The sequence below is a fragment of the Ictidomys tridecemlineatus genome, chromosome 5 (assembly GCF_052094955.1).
Source record: "Ictidomys tridecemlineatus isolate mIctTri1 chromosome 5, mIctTri1.hap1, whole genome shotgun sequence".
NCBI classification, from domain to species: domain Eukaryota; kingdom Metazoa; phylum Chordata; class Mammalia; order Rodentia; family Sciuridae; genus Ictidomys; species Ictidomys tridecemlineatus.
In genome coordinates, this window is record NC_135481.1 from 5495253 (window position 1) to 5511383 (window position 16131).

Sequence of the window (16131 nt, forward strand, 5' to 3'; positions counted from 1 at the left end):
TGACTCCTTTTTGCATCTAGAAGATCAGAAATATAAAGTCCTAACTGTAATTGAATCTGGTTGTGATGTAAGGGCATTTCATTTGTTCAACAAAGATAAACTACTTGCCTTCCACGGGTCCAGCCTTGGACACTGAGTGAAAGAGAAAGGAGACAGACCTTGGCCTCCAAATGCTAGATTGCAACTCTCAAGCTACATGCTTCTATTATTTTTTTCAGAAATTCTCAGCACCTGGGAATGTCCTCCTGTCCTTTGGTGATTCCTATGATACTCAAAGATGTTTTGAGTTGAGAAAGCAGCCTTCCCTTGGCTTCATGCTCCTGTGGGCTAATAGGCATAGACCAGGAGGAATTTTCCAGGGGAAATTTTGGAGAAGTAACTTGGCTACCTAACTGCGTGTTCCTTTGTTCTATATGGATCCCATATTAGCCTGGGTTTTCCAGGAAGCAAATGCCATGAGCAGGTTGGATAGATGTATAAGAGATTTCTTTGTTGAGGAAAATGCTTGTGAGGGAAAATAGGGAAAGGGCAAAAGAAACTGGTGAGCTGTCTGATAGCGACACAGGACTGATCATTATGAAGAAAAGAGAGAAGGAAGGAAGAGTAGGAAGAGTCCTAGACTGAGGTGCAGTATCACAGAGTTTCTGCCAGCTGGTTGAGAGTCCTTGAATCAAAGTTACCTATCAAAGGAATGTGTCTCAGTATTCCTGCCTAGCTGTTGTTGGCTGGGAACAGCCTGTGAGCCATGTGGCTTCAGTGCAAAGTCAGTGGTAGATTCAAAGCTCAGTGGCTGGGCCCTTAGTCAATTACTCTCCTGTAGGAGGTTTGAGAGGTGCATTTTCATGACTTCCAAAAGTCCCCATTAACTAGCACCCAAAGTAGCCCCTCTTTCTTCCTCCTTAGCTCTATGGTGATAGTTCAGGAATAGAATTTATATCTGAAAAAATCTCCCCTCTTTTTAGCTGTTCATAGGCACTACTGCAAAGAATAAAATCACTCCATGTATGGCTGGTGGAGGGAAGAGAATTCAATTTTTCCGAGGACCATGAATTTTCTCTAACCACTGACTATTTGGCTTGCAGCTGTCAGTCAAGAATGGTTCCCCACCTCCCCCAAGTATTTGGTTGCTGCCTAATTGCTATGCTCTTGGGTGAGGAGGCTTGAAATCCACTCTAAAGTCCCCAGTGCTCCTTTTAGCCACAAATTTCACCTCTCTGCCAAGCTTTTCTCAGAACTGCTGCCAAAGCTAAATAAAATGACAGATTTGCTTTTCACTTCAAACTGTGCACTTACGAAGTTATGCACTTACTTGGAAAAAAAGATGACTGGGAAGCCAAATTTCTTGCTAGTCCATACAAAAACAATGGGGAGCTAGCATTGATTAAGTGCCTATACTTTACCAGTCATGGTGATAGGTGTATTACATCGATCATCTCTTTTATTTTACCTCAACCCTCTGTGATCAGTATGGATTGATTCCTTTTACAAATTAATCCCGGAGCAGGACACATGGTTTGGACAGGGAGAGGGATTTAGCCAGGACCAAGTTCAGTTTCTCAGACTCTAAAGCCAGTATTCTTTCCACTCCCACAATCTCTGACCCATACGTTGGATTACTTACCTGACTTAAAAATATGAATTGAGCAGATGTTGTTTTCTATTTATCAGAAATTCTAAGATAAATGGGGGGTGAAAACCAAAAAACCATCTTCTTCTTCCCTCCCCATGGCAGACCAAAGTCTCAAGGGCAGTACTGCCCTAGTGACGTTCAGAGGCCTTGTGCCCTGGCAGCCAGGCTGTTCTTCATGTCCATTCCAAATTCTAAGTAATCTGATTTACCTCCTGAGCTGTATTTGAGACTTTTTTGGAGGTGAAATTCACTAACATAAAATGACCATTTTAAATTCAGTGGCATTTGGAGTCACACAAAATGAAATTCTACACCCATAAGCAGTTGTTCTCACACCCCATCAATCCCTGGCTATCATCCGTTTGTTCTCTGATAGCAACACTGTCAGATTTACCTGATAAATCCATTATATATGGATTTACTTATTTTTCTTATTTCATACACATAGAATCATATAATAGGTGACTTTCTGCTTATCTTCTTTCACTTAGCATAATGTTTTTGAGGTTCACCCATATTGCTGTTATGTACCAGTACTTTGCTTTTTATGACTGAATAATGTTCCATAACTTATTTATACATTTATCTGTTGATGAACATTTGTTATATTTCCAACTTTTGGTTATTATGAGTCACACTGCATGCTCATTGATGTATAAGTCTTTGAATACCTGTTCTCAATTCTTTTGGGTATATTCTATAGGGGGAGACAGAGAGATTCCTCTACTTTCTCCTTAATTTCTATGTGCTCTCTTTGACTGGTCTAGGAATCCAGTTACTACAAGAGCTGATCTACAAGAGAATAGCATAAAAGTTTTAATTAGGTTACATATACTTGGGGATCTTCATAAGAGAACCAAGTCTGAAGAAATGGTCCAAGTGCCTTGTATTTATTCTTTTACACAAAGAAAAATAAATTTGTGAAGGAATGACAGGACAAATGAGTATGTAGACTAGGACATTAAGTTGTAGGGATGTTACTAAGAGGTATTTAGGGGTGGGGTGGGGATATAGTGGAAAATACTTGAAAGAGTTTGTTTATTCAGGTTCACTGCAATCTCAATTACCAGCCTCTGGTGGTCAAACCTATTTTCTGGCCTTGGTATGGAAAGGACATCCTGTCTGAACGAATCTTTATGGCTTGTTGCATATAGTGAAAGAAGCCAAAAGGCCTTTTCTGAAGTTTTAGTTCCTCAAGGGATTTCAGCCTGAAATAACAGGCCAATTTGGCATATTTTGAGATGACACATCTTCCACTCCTTCAATACCTATGAATGGAATTTCTGGCTGTTTTGGTAATCCTAAAATTAACTTTTTGAGGAACTGCCAAACCTTTTCACAGGATATGTACTCAATCTCCACTCCAGAGAGCAATGTATGAGGATCCTAATATCTCCACATCCTCACCCTTGAGACTTTTAAAACTGAATTCACAGGATGAGGAAGTGGCCTCTCTGAAATGTTTTCCTCTTTCACATTTGAACTTTCTCTTTCACATGCAGCCTACACTCGAAAGTGACTAGGAGGAAGGATACTATACCATGATGCAAACAGAAATTCCACCAGCCTCCAGATAACATGTGTCACGCCTCTGCCAAGCTCTGTAAGCATTTGCTTCGACTGGCCTCCACGGCCTCCAGAGGAACCTGCTCCGGGCTGCTCTGCACCAGTGGAAGATGAATGACTGTGAGTTCAGGTTCATCCACACGCTGGCTCAGGACTACCTGCAGCACGTCCTGCAGGTACCGCAACGTGGGTCAAGCCCCAGCAAAACGTCCAAAGTGTTACAAAACGTGGCTTTCTCAGTCCAAAAAGAAGTTGAAAAGAATCTGAAACCATTCTTGGACAATTTTGATGTGGTGTCTGCTGATACTGCCAGAACAATATTCAATCAAGTGATGGAAAAGGAATTTGAAGATGGCATCATGAACTGGGGAAGGATTGTGACCATATTTGCCTTCGGAGGAGTTCTGGTCAAGAAACTTCTGCGAGAGCGGATTGCCCCTGCTGTGGATTCCGACGAGGAGATCTCTTACTTTGTGGCTGAGTTCATTATGAATAATGCAGGAGAATGGATAAGGCAAAATGGAGGCTGGGTATGTGTGATGGAAATTTTTTTTCATTGTTTGTACTATGAAATAGGAATTTAGAGTTTCCTTGCTAATGGAAGCCACCATCACAAAACACCTACTTAAGAATTTAATTTTCTTTGGATAGTTTGTTTTAGAAATTTTTAATTAAAAAAACCTAACATCTTTCTGGCTCATTTCCAATGAATACTAGAACTTTTTAGCTGGAAAACCCTTATAGCTTTTATTTCTGACAGTATGAATTACAGTAATGAGGTCTGGGGACCTATAAAGTAGCTTTCTAATGCATCTTCAGAATCAGCAGCACAGGCAATCTAGAACTTACTTTTTGCTAGGACTGTCACAACAATGTAGAATTAGTACAGAAACACTTGGTATTAGATGTTGTCATATGTAGGTATTATGTTGAAAAAGATAAGTGTATATTTTTGCAAGTTCATTACAAATTAATTTTTTGTCAGTTTTCTAATATAAAAATTCTGGACTGTGGTTAAAGAGAACCATTACTTAATATTTTTAAAATAAAAATTCACATTATTATCAGTACCTTAAAAAGCTAAGACTGTGTAGGGACTTGTGAGAGAATTCATGTTGGTAAGAACCCTTTTTAAAATTTTTATTTTGGTATTTTTTATTTTTTTAGTGGATCCCTTTCAAATACAGGAGATTGAAATGGTATGTTTAAGACATGAGTTTCTGGTAGAGAAGATAAATGAGCTTCTTAAAAACTCCCTTCCCATTATATAAAATTTAAAGTATGCCTTGACAAAGTTATATGTAGAAATGAAACTCTCTCCTTGTCCAAGTGGTTGACTGGGAATACATCCTCTCTGGCAGGAAAGAGCAGAGAATTTCTGGTTGCAGAAAGAAGCCTTTTACAGCTGGATGTATATGCTTCCTTTTATGTCCCAATATACTACATTCTTAGTTTTTAAAAGCACCTATGTGCCCCTGGAGCCTCTCTTTAAGGCCCAATCCTAACTCTCATCTATCCTAAGTGATATCTACTCTTGTCTATTATTTCACATGCAAAACATGCTATATCTATAGGAAATACCTAGCATTTTTTTCCTAGAGGTAGGGTTTTATTATTTTGCCCAGATTGACCTCGAACTCCTGACCTCAAGCAATTCTCTGCCTTGACCTCCCAAGTAGCTGGAACCACAGGCATGGCCCAGCATGCCTGGCTAACAGATTGCTGTTGTTTGGTGGTGAGAATCAAACCCAGAGCTTTCCACAGGCTAATAACACACCCTACCACTGAGCAATACCCTCAGCCTCATAGTATTTATTTGTTAAAAAATTTATATATGTGTGTGTATGTGTGTGTATGTGTGTGTGTGTTAAAATTCTACATGGTACTTAATTTTCAACTTATTTTTTTTTTAACCAAGACTATTTATAATAGGATTTATTTATTTATTTATAATGGAGATTGAACCAAGAGGCACTTTACCACTGAGCTACATTCCCAGTTCTCTTTAGTTTTATTTTGAGACAGATCTTGCTAAATTGCTGACAATTGCCTTGAAATTGCTAACCTCTTGCCTCCTGGGGATTATGGGCCTGTGCCATTCTGTTCTGCTAAAATAGTATTCTTAAAAGTATGTCATATATTCTGTTGTATGTAAATGCTGTCGAATAGTTGGCCATGTCTAGTTGGTGAAAATTTAGGTTATTTCCAGAGTTGTCTACCATGAACAATGCTTCACTGAATAATCTTTATGTGTACCTTCCCTCCTGCATGTGTGGGTTTTCTACGGTGGATGTTGCTTTTCTGGGCTGTGGTACATGTCTATTGTTTAATCTACTGGATCCTTGCCCTCCAAAGTGGTTCTGGGAAGTTACACTCCTATCAGGAGCTTGTTAGAGTATCCAACATTTCCCTACATATCAGAAGACTAACATTACATTGTAGCAATTTGTCATAATTTTCCCAATTTGTTGGGTTAAAATAGATATATATTTAAACATATCTTGTTTTAATTCTTGTTTTTTTTTAAATAAGGCTAAATATCTTTTCATTTTGAGCATCTTTTCGGATGTTTACTAACAATTTCTAATTATTTTTTAGGGATTTATCTGTTTATAGCCTTTTCATTTTGTCTTTTTCTTACTGATCTATAGGAATTCTTTGAATATTCTGGATATTTTTTGTTTATTTTATATGTGACAGATATCTTCTAGTTTGTTGAGTATCTTTTAAAATGAACTATTCATGTCTTTAGTCATTATAAATATTTAAACATTTGATTCAGGTTAGGCACGGTGGCACATACCTGTAATCCCAGAGACTCAGGAGCCTGGGGCAGGAGGATCACAAGTTCAAGGCCAACCTCAACAACTAAGTGAGGCTTTAATCAACTTATCAAGACCATGTCCAAAATACAAAATAGAAAGGGCTTGGGATGTTTCTCAGTGGTAAAGAGCTTCTGGATTCTATTCCCCCGTATAAAAAAAAAGTTTGATGTAATCAGATTGATAAATCTTTTACTTGATACCATTTACATTTTGTTTAAGGCCTTCTTGCCTAAGGATGGTGTTACTGCAGCCAGTCTTCTTTTTTAATCATCTTCTTTTTCCTGGAATTCTTCTTTCTAACTCAGCCTGATTTAAGGCTGGGTGAAGCATGTGAGATGCTTAGCCATGTTTTCTTCTAGCTGGCTGTGGGAAGCTGTACTGAAAGGCTGAGCAAAATTTCAGCATACTATATAGCTTTCAAGTGATGGCAACTATTCTCTATCACAGAGGCCCACATATGAGCCTGCAAGCTCTCTATAGGCTTGGACTGTGTTCCTAGTGCTTGACATGCTACTTGGGAACACACAGACAGTGAATGCATGTTACTTAAAAATTTAACTTTTTCACAAAGATTTTTATGAGTTCCTGGAATTCATAGTGAATGGAGGATGTTAAAAATGGTTCCTTAGAATGTCTAGAAATGTACTCTTATTTTGAGGGTGGTACTGGGGTTAGCAAACATGTGGCAGAAGAAAGCTCCCCCAACTGGAGATATAAATATATATAACTGCTTGCACACCTACTCACCCTTTGTAACATTCTGTGCAGGCTCCCAGCTCTTCACTTTTACACCTGAGTAGCTTAGGTGTTATATGTGGTAGATAAACTTGCTAAGAGATCTTTTCAAAGCATCTTGATATTTTGTTCCTAGCTCTCAGGAGACATTGATTCTCTTAATGACAGATAGAGCTCTTTTGAGTCAGTCGTACAGACATGGCAAACTGATTATTTTCACAGTGTTGTTGACAAATATGATTAAATGAATGAATTTACTCTTGAATGATTCATTTCATGGGAAATGTACAATCACATGCTTACCACTAGTTAAGTCAGGTGGCCCATAAAAAGAGGGAAAAGGCAATTCACAATTTTATCAAGCGAGCACTGACTTCTCCCTTTTTTCCCTTCTGAGAAAAACTAAAAAAACCCTACTGATCATAAAACACAAAATGTATGAACTAATTACATTTAAAACATGTCCAGAGACTTTATGAAAATTCTTGGATCAAAAATGTGGTATGGGGCTGGGTGTGGTGCTGCACGCCTGTAATCCCAGGGGCTCGGGAGGTTGAAGCAGGAGGATCTCAAGTTCAAATAGAGTCTCAGCAACTTATGGAAACCCTAAGCAACTTAGTGAGACCCTGTCTCAAAAAAAAAAAAAAAAAAGTATGTGGCTTAGAGATTAGGTGCCCCTGGGTTCAATCCCTGGTACCTCCCTAAAAGAAAAGAAAAGAAAAGAAAAAAATGTGGTATGGGAGCACAGCACACATGTAAGAGCTGATTCAGCACATATGGGTTCATTTTAGACTCCAATGCTTAAATGTGTGACTTCCTTACATCTTGTTTTCTCCTCTGTGAAACTAGGAGAATATTGCAGCTTATCTTCTGGACTGATATAAGAATCAAATCACTAATGCAAAGCAAGAATCCTGCAAATAAGAACCCAATATAAAACTTGAGTTACTCTTATCAGTAGTAGTATTAGCTTGCTTCCATTGAAAGAATTTGATTAAATGTATTTAGTTTCCATAAGTTATATGACCAACTACAATTATTTATTAACCACCATGTAAAACAGGTGCACTAAAGGGAAAAAGTAAGGCCAGTGTATCAATAACAGGAATCATAATCTCATTCCTTATTGTTTCTTTTTTAAAATCAGCTTGACCTACTTTCTTTTCTTCCTTTCTTCCTTTTTAATTTCCTTCCTTCCTCCCTCCCTTCCTTCTTTCCTTCCAGAAGTCTCATCTCTCTTTTTCTTCCTCTTTCACATTTACTATTATTTTCCATCCTCACTGCTAATTTGGAGTGCTGAAAATGGATAGGTTCTCGAAAGATCTGTTAGAAGAGTTAGTGTTATTTTTTAGCTGTCTTCAGCATTTAGATCTCTGGTACCAGCAGTTTGGCAAGAAGATCACAAGTTCAATGTCAGCCTCAGCAACTTCAGCATGGTTCAGTAACCCTGGGTTAAATCCCTAGTACAGAGGGAGGGAGGGAAGGAGAAGAGAAGGAGAAGGAGAAGGAGAAGGAGAAGGAGAAGGAGAAGGAGAAGGAGAAGGAGAAGGAGAAGGAGAAGGAGAAGGAGAAGGAGAAGGAGAATTTTTTTTTCTCCCTTGCATGGTGCTGGGGATTGAACCTAGGATCTTTTGCATGTAGGCAAGTTCACCACTGAACTATATCTACAACCAAAAGGTTGGTTTGTAGAAGCCATTAGAATGTGCTTTAGCAGCTCAGGGCAGGCCCAGGAATTCAGGACTAGGCTGGATTACCTAGCGAGTTTCTATCTCAAAAAAATATGTCTTGCCCCTTTGGATCACCTTTCCTCTTGAGCCAGGTGACTTTCCTTCCTCCACTCCTTTCAGTGGAGCACTCTTCTGTGCTTGTCTGCACTCCTGGAGTGGAAAGAATTCTCAGCTCATAGCTCCACACAGGAGTAATCATGTGTACTTAATGCATCACTACATACCTCATGCTTAGCACAGGGCCGTTTACATAGAAGGTACCCAACTAATATTTGTGGATGGAATGAATCAGTGACCTAATATTGGAACAGGAAATTTGAATTCCAATTTTCTTTTTCTTATCACAGGTATAAACTTGAGTAGATTACTGAAGTACCTGAGACTCATCTTCCTTAAATAATGCATGTTATAATAAAATATGATATGCTATAATATAGAAATATATTTTATATACAGTATATTATGAAGACAGTACCTACTTTGGAAGGGAAGGTAAAGGGCTAGAAAACATTTCTGTAAAAGTGGCTGGTGAACTGTCAGCTATGAGGGTTATATGAGAAAGTCCAAGAAGTTTAGACATATAATTATTGAAACTAAACACCAAAAGAAAGCCCCTTTAAAGTAGAGATGTACACAGTTGGTGCTTTCCAAGTAACCAGAATATTAAAGCTTGGGTCATAAGAGTTAAGCAAAGAGGTTCTCTCTCTTTCCCTTCTTTCTCCCTCCCTCCCTCCCTACCTCCCTTCCTTCCTTCCTCCCTTCTCTTCTGTCTCTCTTGCTCTAATTAATGGTCAGGTCAACTTAAGGCCAAGTGAATGGGCAGATTGGGCATACAGAGACAAGTAGATGATTGACTAAAGTATAAAGATCTAATAGTGATATAATCTTGGGGCTGAGGCTGTGGCTCAGTGGTAGCACACTTACCTGATATGTGTGAGGCACTGGGTTTGATTCTCAGCACCACGTTATAAATAAATAAAAAAATAAAGATCTATCAACAACTAAAAAATATTTTTAAAAAAGATGTTAATAGTGATATAATCTTAAATATTGGGTGTGTCCTTTGATTAAATTGATCTTGCAGTCAAATGCTTATATTTCTTTTGAATTTTAACTTGAGAGTTTGAAATCATTTAGTAAAAAATAAGGTGAAATATAATTGCGATCACGTTGAAATGCCTGATTTTGACCCAAGAGTTAGAGGAAAAATCTTCCTGCAGGTTCTTTTAGAGAGCTCTCTAACTTTGGGAGTCAGCCTTGACGTCTTTCCCTCAGACCCCCATGTCCAATCTATCAGCAAAGAATGTCCGTCCAGGGCCCTGAGGCTGCCTTCCTCTCCCACTTGACTCCATCACTAGGCTCCTAGCAATATCCCTCCTTCCATTCTTCCCCTGCTAAGATCTGTTGTGTCCATAGCAGCCAGAGTGATATTTCAAAACTTGAATTAGATCATGTCCTGGCCTAAGCAAAACTCTCCAGGATGCCCCTTCACCTTGGGAACAAAAACACAAAGTCGTGACTCCCAAACCCAAAGGCCTACACCATCTAGCCTTCAAACACCTCCCAAATCTCATTTTCTATGAATCTCTTCTGAGCTGTTGTAGCCAGGATTCCTTGGATAAGCTCAGCACATTCTACCCTCAAGGCCTTTGCACTTGCTATTGCCTCTGCCTGGAACAATCTCCCCCCAGATGTTTGCATGGCTTCCTTCTTCCCTTCCCTTCCTCTTCCCTTCTTCCCTCTGCTCCAAGGCTATCTCCTCAGAAAAGTCTTCAGTGATTACTCCATCTAAGGCAGTACCACTGCTACTCTCCGTCCCATGCCTACAGTGTTTCCTTCATAACAGTTTTCACAGCTGTACACATTACATATTTATTTTCTTATCAGCTTATTATCTGTCTCTGTGATGAGAATTTAAGCTTAGGGAGGGCAGGGATCCTGGGTATTTTGTTCATCACTGTTTCCCATGCTTCAAATAGTACCTGGGGTGTAGTCAGTGTTCAGTGAATATTTCTTAAATGAATAAAGGAGCAAATAATCTCTAGAGAATTGGGAATAATATTGTGGTATTATAATGTAGTGTTTGCCAATAGATTTGAAAAAGCCTGAAGTTTCTGATTTTCTTCACATTATTGATATAATGCATACTGTAGTCTGTTTTCTGCTGCTATAACAGAATATTACGGTCAGGGTAAATTATAGGAAAAAGAAATTTTCTGAGAGGCTGAGATCTATCAAATAGAAAGACTATATTTGGCGAAGGCCCCTTTGCCACACTGCAATATGGTAGAAGGTATCACATGGAAAGAGACAGAGAGAGACAGACAGACAGAAAGACAGACAAAGGGAAAATAAAAGGAGGCTGAACCTCCTCCCTTGTATAATTCTACATGCTTCTTCAATAACAGCCGTAATATATAGGGTGGGGCCCCCATGACCTAAGCAACTCTTCAAGGTTGATCTTAAGATCACACAATTTTAATGGCAATTAAAATTCAACTGGGTTTTGGAGGGGACATTCAAACTATAGCAGTCTCATATATTAGTTTATGCTTTAGGTTTTCTTAAAACCAGAATAGCTTAATTTAACCAACTATCACTATTCCCAGAAATGTTCCCTGGACATTCCTTGTTTACTAGGATAATACTGAATCCTTATTTATACATATATTTTTATATAATGATCTTAAGATACAAATTGCATCATTAAAGGAGATATTTTTGAAAAGAATATTTTTAAAAAATATTTATTATTTTTTAGATTTCAGCGGACACAACATCTTTGTATGTGGTGCTGAGGATCAAACCCGGGCAGCACGTATGCCAGGCGAGCATGCTACCGCTTGAGCCATATCCCCAGCCCTGAAAAGAATACCTTTAAAAAGCATATTTTAAGGAGGAAAAATCCCCCCCCACTACTATCACATATCCACATGTGGATATGATATTTATATGTAAAAAAATAATTAGGGTATACATAGCAGTTTCTTTTTTTAATTAACTAATTAATTTTACAGTAGAATGCATTTTGACATACACAAATGGAGCACAACTTCTGATTCCTCTGGCTGTACATGGAGCAGTCTCTTTATATTATAAATATTTTTAACATTGTCTCACATATTTCAGGTTAACATTTCTAATGTCTATAGAACATTTCATTAATGTGACATGATTTACTTAAACAATTCCCAATTTTTGGACATTTGGGTTGTTTGCAACAGTTTTTCCTTATAGAAATAATGATTTGGGGACTGGGGTTGTAGCTCAGTGGTAGAGTACTCACCTAGTATGCATGAGGCACCGGGTTCAATCCTCAGAACCACATAAATGTAAATAAAGATATTGTGTCCATGTAAACCTAAAAAATAAATATTAAAAAAAGAAATAATGATTTGAGGGGCTGGGGTTGTGGCTCGGTGGTAGAGCGCTCGCCTAACACATGTGAGACGCTGTGTGATGACTTATGTTTTATGACTTTCTGTCTCATTTATCCTCAGTACCACATAAAAATAAATAAAATAAAGTCATTGTATCCAACTAAAACTAAAAAAAATTTAAAAAAAGAAATAATGATTTGATAGTGAACATGGGTATGTTTACCTTTCCCCTCCCCCAAGTATTTTGAACTAATGATAACTTCCCCTCTCCCATTGTCTAATGATAACTTTCTCACAGTGGAGTGAGTGGTTCATAAGATACGAGCATTGCATTACTCATACCTACTGGATACATATTGCTTTCCAAAAGGATTGTACCAATGGAACAACATCAGCATTGGGCAGTATTATTAAAAAATAATTTATTTCATAGGCTTAAAACAAAGCCAATTTAATAGATCTAAGAAACAATAAGATTGTAGTAAAATTGAATTTCTTTAATTGCTAGTAATATCAAACTTCCCCCATAGATTTGTTAATGACTTATGTTTGATGACTTTCTGTTTCATTGGAATGAACTCTTTCATGGTAAATGTAAATATTTTCTCAATCTGTTGTTCTTTTGGTTTTTCATAGTTTAAAAAATGGTTTCATCTCGGGGCTGGAGTTGTGGCTCAGTGGCAGAGCGCTTGCCTAGCAGGCATGAGGCACTGGGTTTCATCCTCAGCACCACATAAAAATTAATACAATTAAGGTATTGTGCCCATCTACAACTAAAAAAAAAATTAAAAATTGTTTCATCTTCATGGCTGGATTTGTCCATTTTTCCTCTGTTCACTTTTTTTTACTTTAGAAGTTCAATGCATATAAAAGGTGACATATTACCTGCCCCATCAAATAGACAACAATCATTGTTATACTAGTTTGAAGTCACTTTAGGGCTGGGGTTATAGATCAGTGGTAGAGTACTTGACTAACACGTGTAAAGCACTGGGTTCAATCCTCAGCACCACACCATATAAAAGTAAATAAATAAAATAAAGGTAATGTATCCATCTACAACTAAAAAGTTTTTTTTTTTAAAGTCATTTTAGAGGGGATTATTATACTTGCCAGATGTGGGCTTTTTCTAATTTCAAAATGTGGGGAATTCTAGGAAGGGAGCAATGAAATGTCTACATACCTAGAATGTGTGGGAAAATATGAGTGTGTAATGGTGGAAGGGGAAGAGGAAGAAGAGAGGAGCAGTTTCTTCATGCCCTAACATATACAGCATGACAGCATGTGCCTCAGAGCATGAGACTACCCTTAGCACATAGGCAGAGCTGGCTTCCTTAGGCAATCCTTCAGATGGAAAATCCCGTCTGATGCCTATCCGCTCTGCCAGCAACCTTACAAAGATGATTCCAGGGCACTGCAGGACTCTCCAATCTCTTCTGACTATTAAAGAGATGTTTGGCTCACTTATTAGCATTAGTCATGCTAGGCTATGAGCTACCTTGGGGGCATTTATAACCCTAGATTCTGGAACTTACAAAATGTAGGGCAAATATTTGCTAGATGAACCTTTCAAAAAATAATTTTAACAATTTTCTAATCCTTTTGGTGCTTGTTTGGAAATGCAGGAAGTGGAAAGAAGTGGAATATTTGCATTCCAATCCAGGTCCTACAGAGTTGGGTTATTTTAGATAGCTTACATTTTTCTGGGCCTCAATTTTCTCATTTGTTGAAATAAGAGAGGGCATAAGCTGGAAGTAATTTTCAATAAGGATGTTTTATAATCATAGTTCATAAATTAACTGAATACAATATACAGCTCATTGGGTTATACTATTTTTTTGAAAAACTATGTCTGGTCTCAAAAGGGAATGAATTGCAATAGAAATAGTCATCAGCCTTTTCGTAGGCTCAAAAACACTGGTTTAATTTAGGTTTACCATAAGTCCTCATAATTCTCAATATGATAGTGTATAAATATAAATACATATTTCGATTCGAGGCAATTGAAAGAGAAAGAAAAAACTGAATTTGTTCCCTCTAGAGCTGTGCTTCTGTGCTGACTTGCTGTGCAGTCACAAGTGGCTGCTGAATAATTGCAATGTGGTTGGTCTGAATTAAGGTGGAAGGACTTTGAATATTTGCTATGAAAAAAAATTCATTAATGATTTATACTGTTTTGAAATAATATTTTGAATATATTAAATATATCTTAAAATCATTTCCCCCCATTTCTTTTTATTTTTTCACATGTGGCTGCAAAAACGTTAAAACCACAAGAATTCAAAATATGGCTAAGGCTATATTTCTATTGTATGTTGCTACTTGAAAGAGGTAGAGAACAATGACAGAGCAAAATGTATAAAGTGGAGTAGCTATTTGCATCATTTAAATGAAAGTTTCTTTGCTTTTTAAAAACTTAGCCTCTGCTAATTTTAAAAATGTTATGTTTTATTCTCTCCTAGGAAAATGGCTTTGTAAAGAAGTTTGAACCTAAATCTGGCTGGTTGACTTTTCTGGGAGTTACAGGGCAGATCTGTGAGATGCTGTCTCTCCTGAAGCAATACTATTGACCAAAAAGACTCTGGCTGTTTCGAGAACTGTTGTCAACATGTGTGACTTCTGCTTTTAAACAAACAGCTTTGATGGTGTAACTTGACTTTACAGAGTTAAGGACACTTGGTCCTCATTTTATTGAATAAATTGTATGTATTTGTTCTCTCTATGTGATGTATGTCTTAATCTTTTCAGCTGTCTGGAACTTGAGCAAAAGGGCTCAGCCCAATATAGGAGTCAGGTATTGAAGTAAAGGATGATGACCCAGAAGGAGGTGTCTTTTCTGCCCCATGGCAGGCTCTTTCTTAAGGGTATGCTCATCAACCTAATTTGTTCTCTGGGTCTCTAGCCTGAAGAGCACAGGGGCCCACCTCCCTACTGGGTTCATGATTTCTGTGTCCCCAGGTGTCCCCATTGCTTCAAGTTCCCACTGATGCTCTCCTTAGTCTTCACTCTCTTTTGCCTGTCATTTGGGCTCGGTGGGCATAGCATACAGATATGCAGTTTTGAGGCTCAGAAAATGATACCCCAAAGTGAAGTCCTCGGAAGCAAAGTTTCTGTCTGACACTCTGTTTCCCCTCCCATCTTTCACCCTTCTTTCTTTTCTTAAGCCAGACACAGAAACTAGAATTCATCTTCCTCAAGACAGGTCATAGAAATCAAGACCCCTCCCCAAAAAATCAGCCATGAAGCCCAAAAATAGTACTCCAGCTCTCCCCCACGTTTTGATATAAGAACAAATGAGGGAAATGTAGAAGGGCACAGGCAGCCAGGGTGAGATGGCGAGTCAGGGGCAGGGCCAGAGGAAGAGAGCATCGTCTTCTCATGAGGTTAACTTCCTGCTTGACAAAAGTACAGGTCAAGTGGACACAAGCCGGGAAACCAATCAGACAGACACTTTCATACTTGTGCTCCTAAGGCGGGGACCCAATAGAAAAACTAAAACAGATGTGTGGAAAGAGGGGCCCAGTCAATAATAGGACAGGGGAGGAGATAAAGAAAGGAGGAAATTCCAGAGATCATAAAAAGGACAGGCCAAAACCCCCCCACCAGATTCCTGGCTCCAGGGCCCCTTCTCTTCAGAGAAGTGTATCTCTTTCGGTTTTGCAATAAACCTGCTGCATGCTTGCTATCTCTGTGTCCTGTTCTTCTGTTCTTAGTTGAACAGAGACAATGAACCCAGCCCTCCTAGACAGTTACATAAATTCTCTGACTGATCTTGTCTGATTGTAAGTCATAAGACTTATATAAGCCAGATAGGCTCCTGCCATAACTGGAAAGAAGGATACCACTCAGGCCAAGAAGAACCTGAATAGACAGGCCTTACTGCCCACCCACGAGACCATTAATATTAGATCACACTCTTGTTTCATTAGATCTGTGTGTGACTGTACCCACTTTATTGAACCTAAGCATAAAAATGGACAGTTCACCTTGAGTCTTTGGATCTTCAACCTGAAGTTTCCCATGTCACGTGCAACTACATTTGTTATCTTTTTCTCTTGTTAACCTGTCTCTTGTTGGGTGTTGGCCATGATCCTTCCCAATAGGAAGCAAAAGATCCCCCTCTCCTTTGCCCCTACAGTAGGAAATTCTGGATGGTTTGAACAAAGACAATGGGGTAAATGACTCAGTACTGGGCCATTGTTAAACTTTTTTTTTTCTTGTAAAAATTCACAAATTAGAAAACTTTACCTTTTGTTAGAACCTGTGTT

General features: G+C 38.4%; 1 protein-coding gene across 1 annotated transcript; it reads left to right on the forward strand.

The window, feature by feature from the left end:
- Positions 1-2967: 2967 nt before the first annotated feature.
- Bcl2a1 (BCL2 related protein A1) lies at positions 2968-14583 on the forward strand. The gene is made up of 2 exons (XM_005316877.5): positions 2968-3726; positions 14326-14583. Exons 1-2 carry the CDS (start codon positions 3307-3309, stop codon positions 14431-14433), a joined length of 528 nt encoding a protein of 175 aa, XP_005316934.1. The 5' UTR covers positions 2968-3306; the 3' UTR covers positions 14434-14583.
- The last annotated feature ends 1548 nt before the right edge of the window (positions 14584-16131 follow it).

What these genes read in the sequence shown, in the direction of transcription:
- Bcl2a1 (XM_005316877.5), top strand. Translation starts at nt 3,307, where the DNA reads ATGAATGACTGTGAGTTCAGGTTCATCCACACGCTGGCTCAGGACTAC. An exon ending in TAAGGCAAAATGGAGGCTGG is followed by an intron (nt 3,727 to 14,325) that starts GTATGTGTGATG and finishes ATTCTCTCCTAG; the next exon opens with GAAAATGGCTTTGTAAAGAA.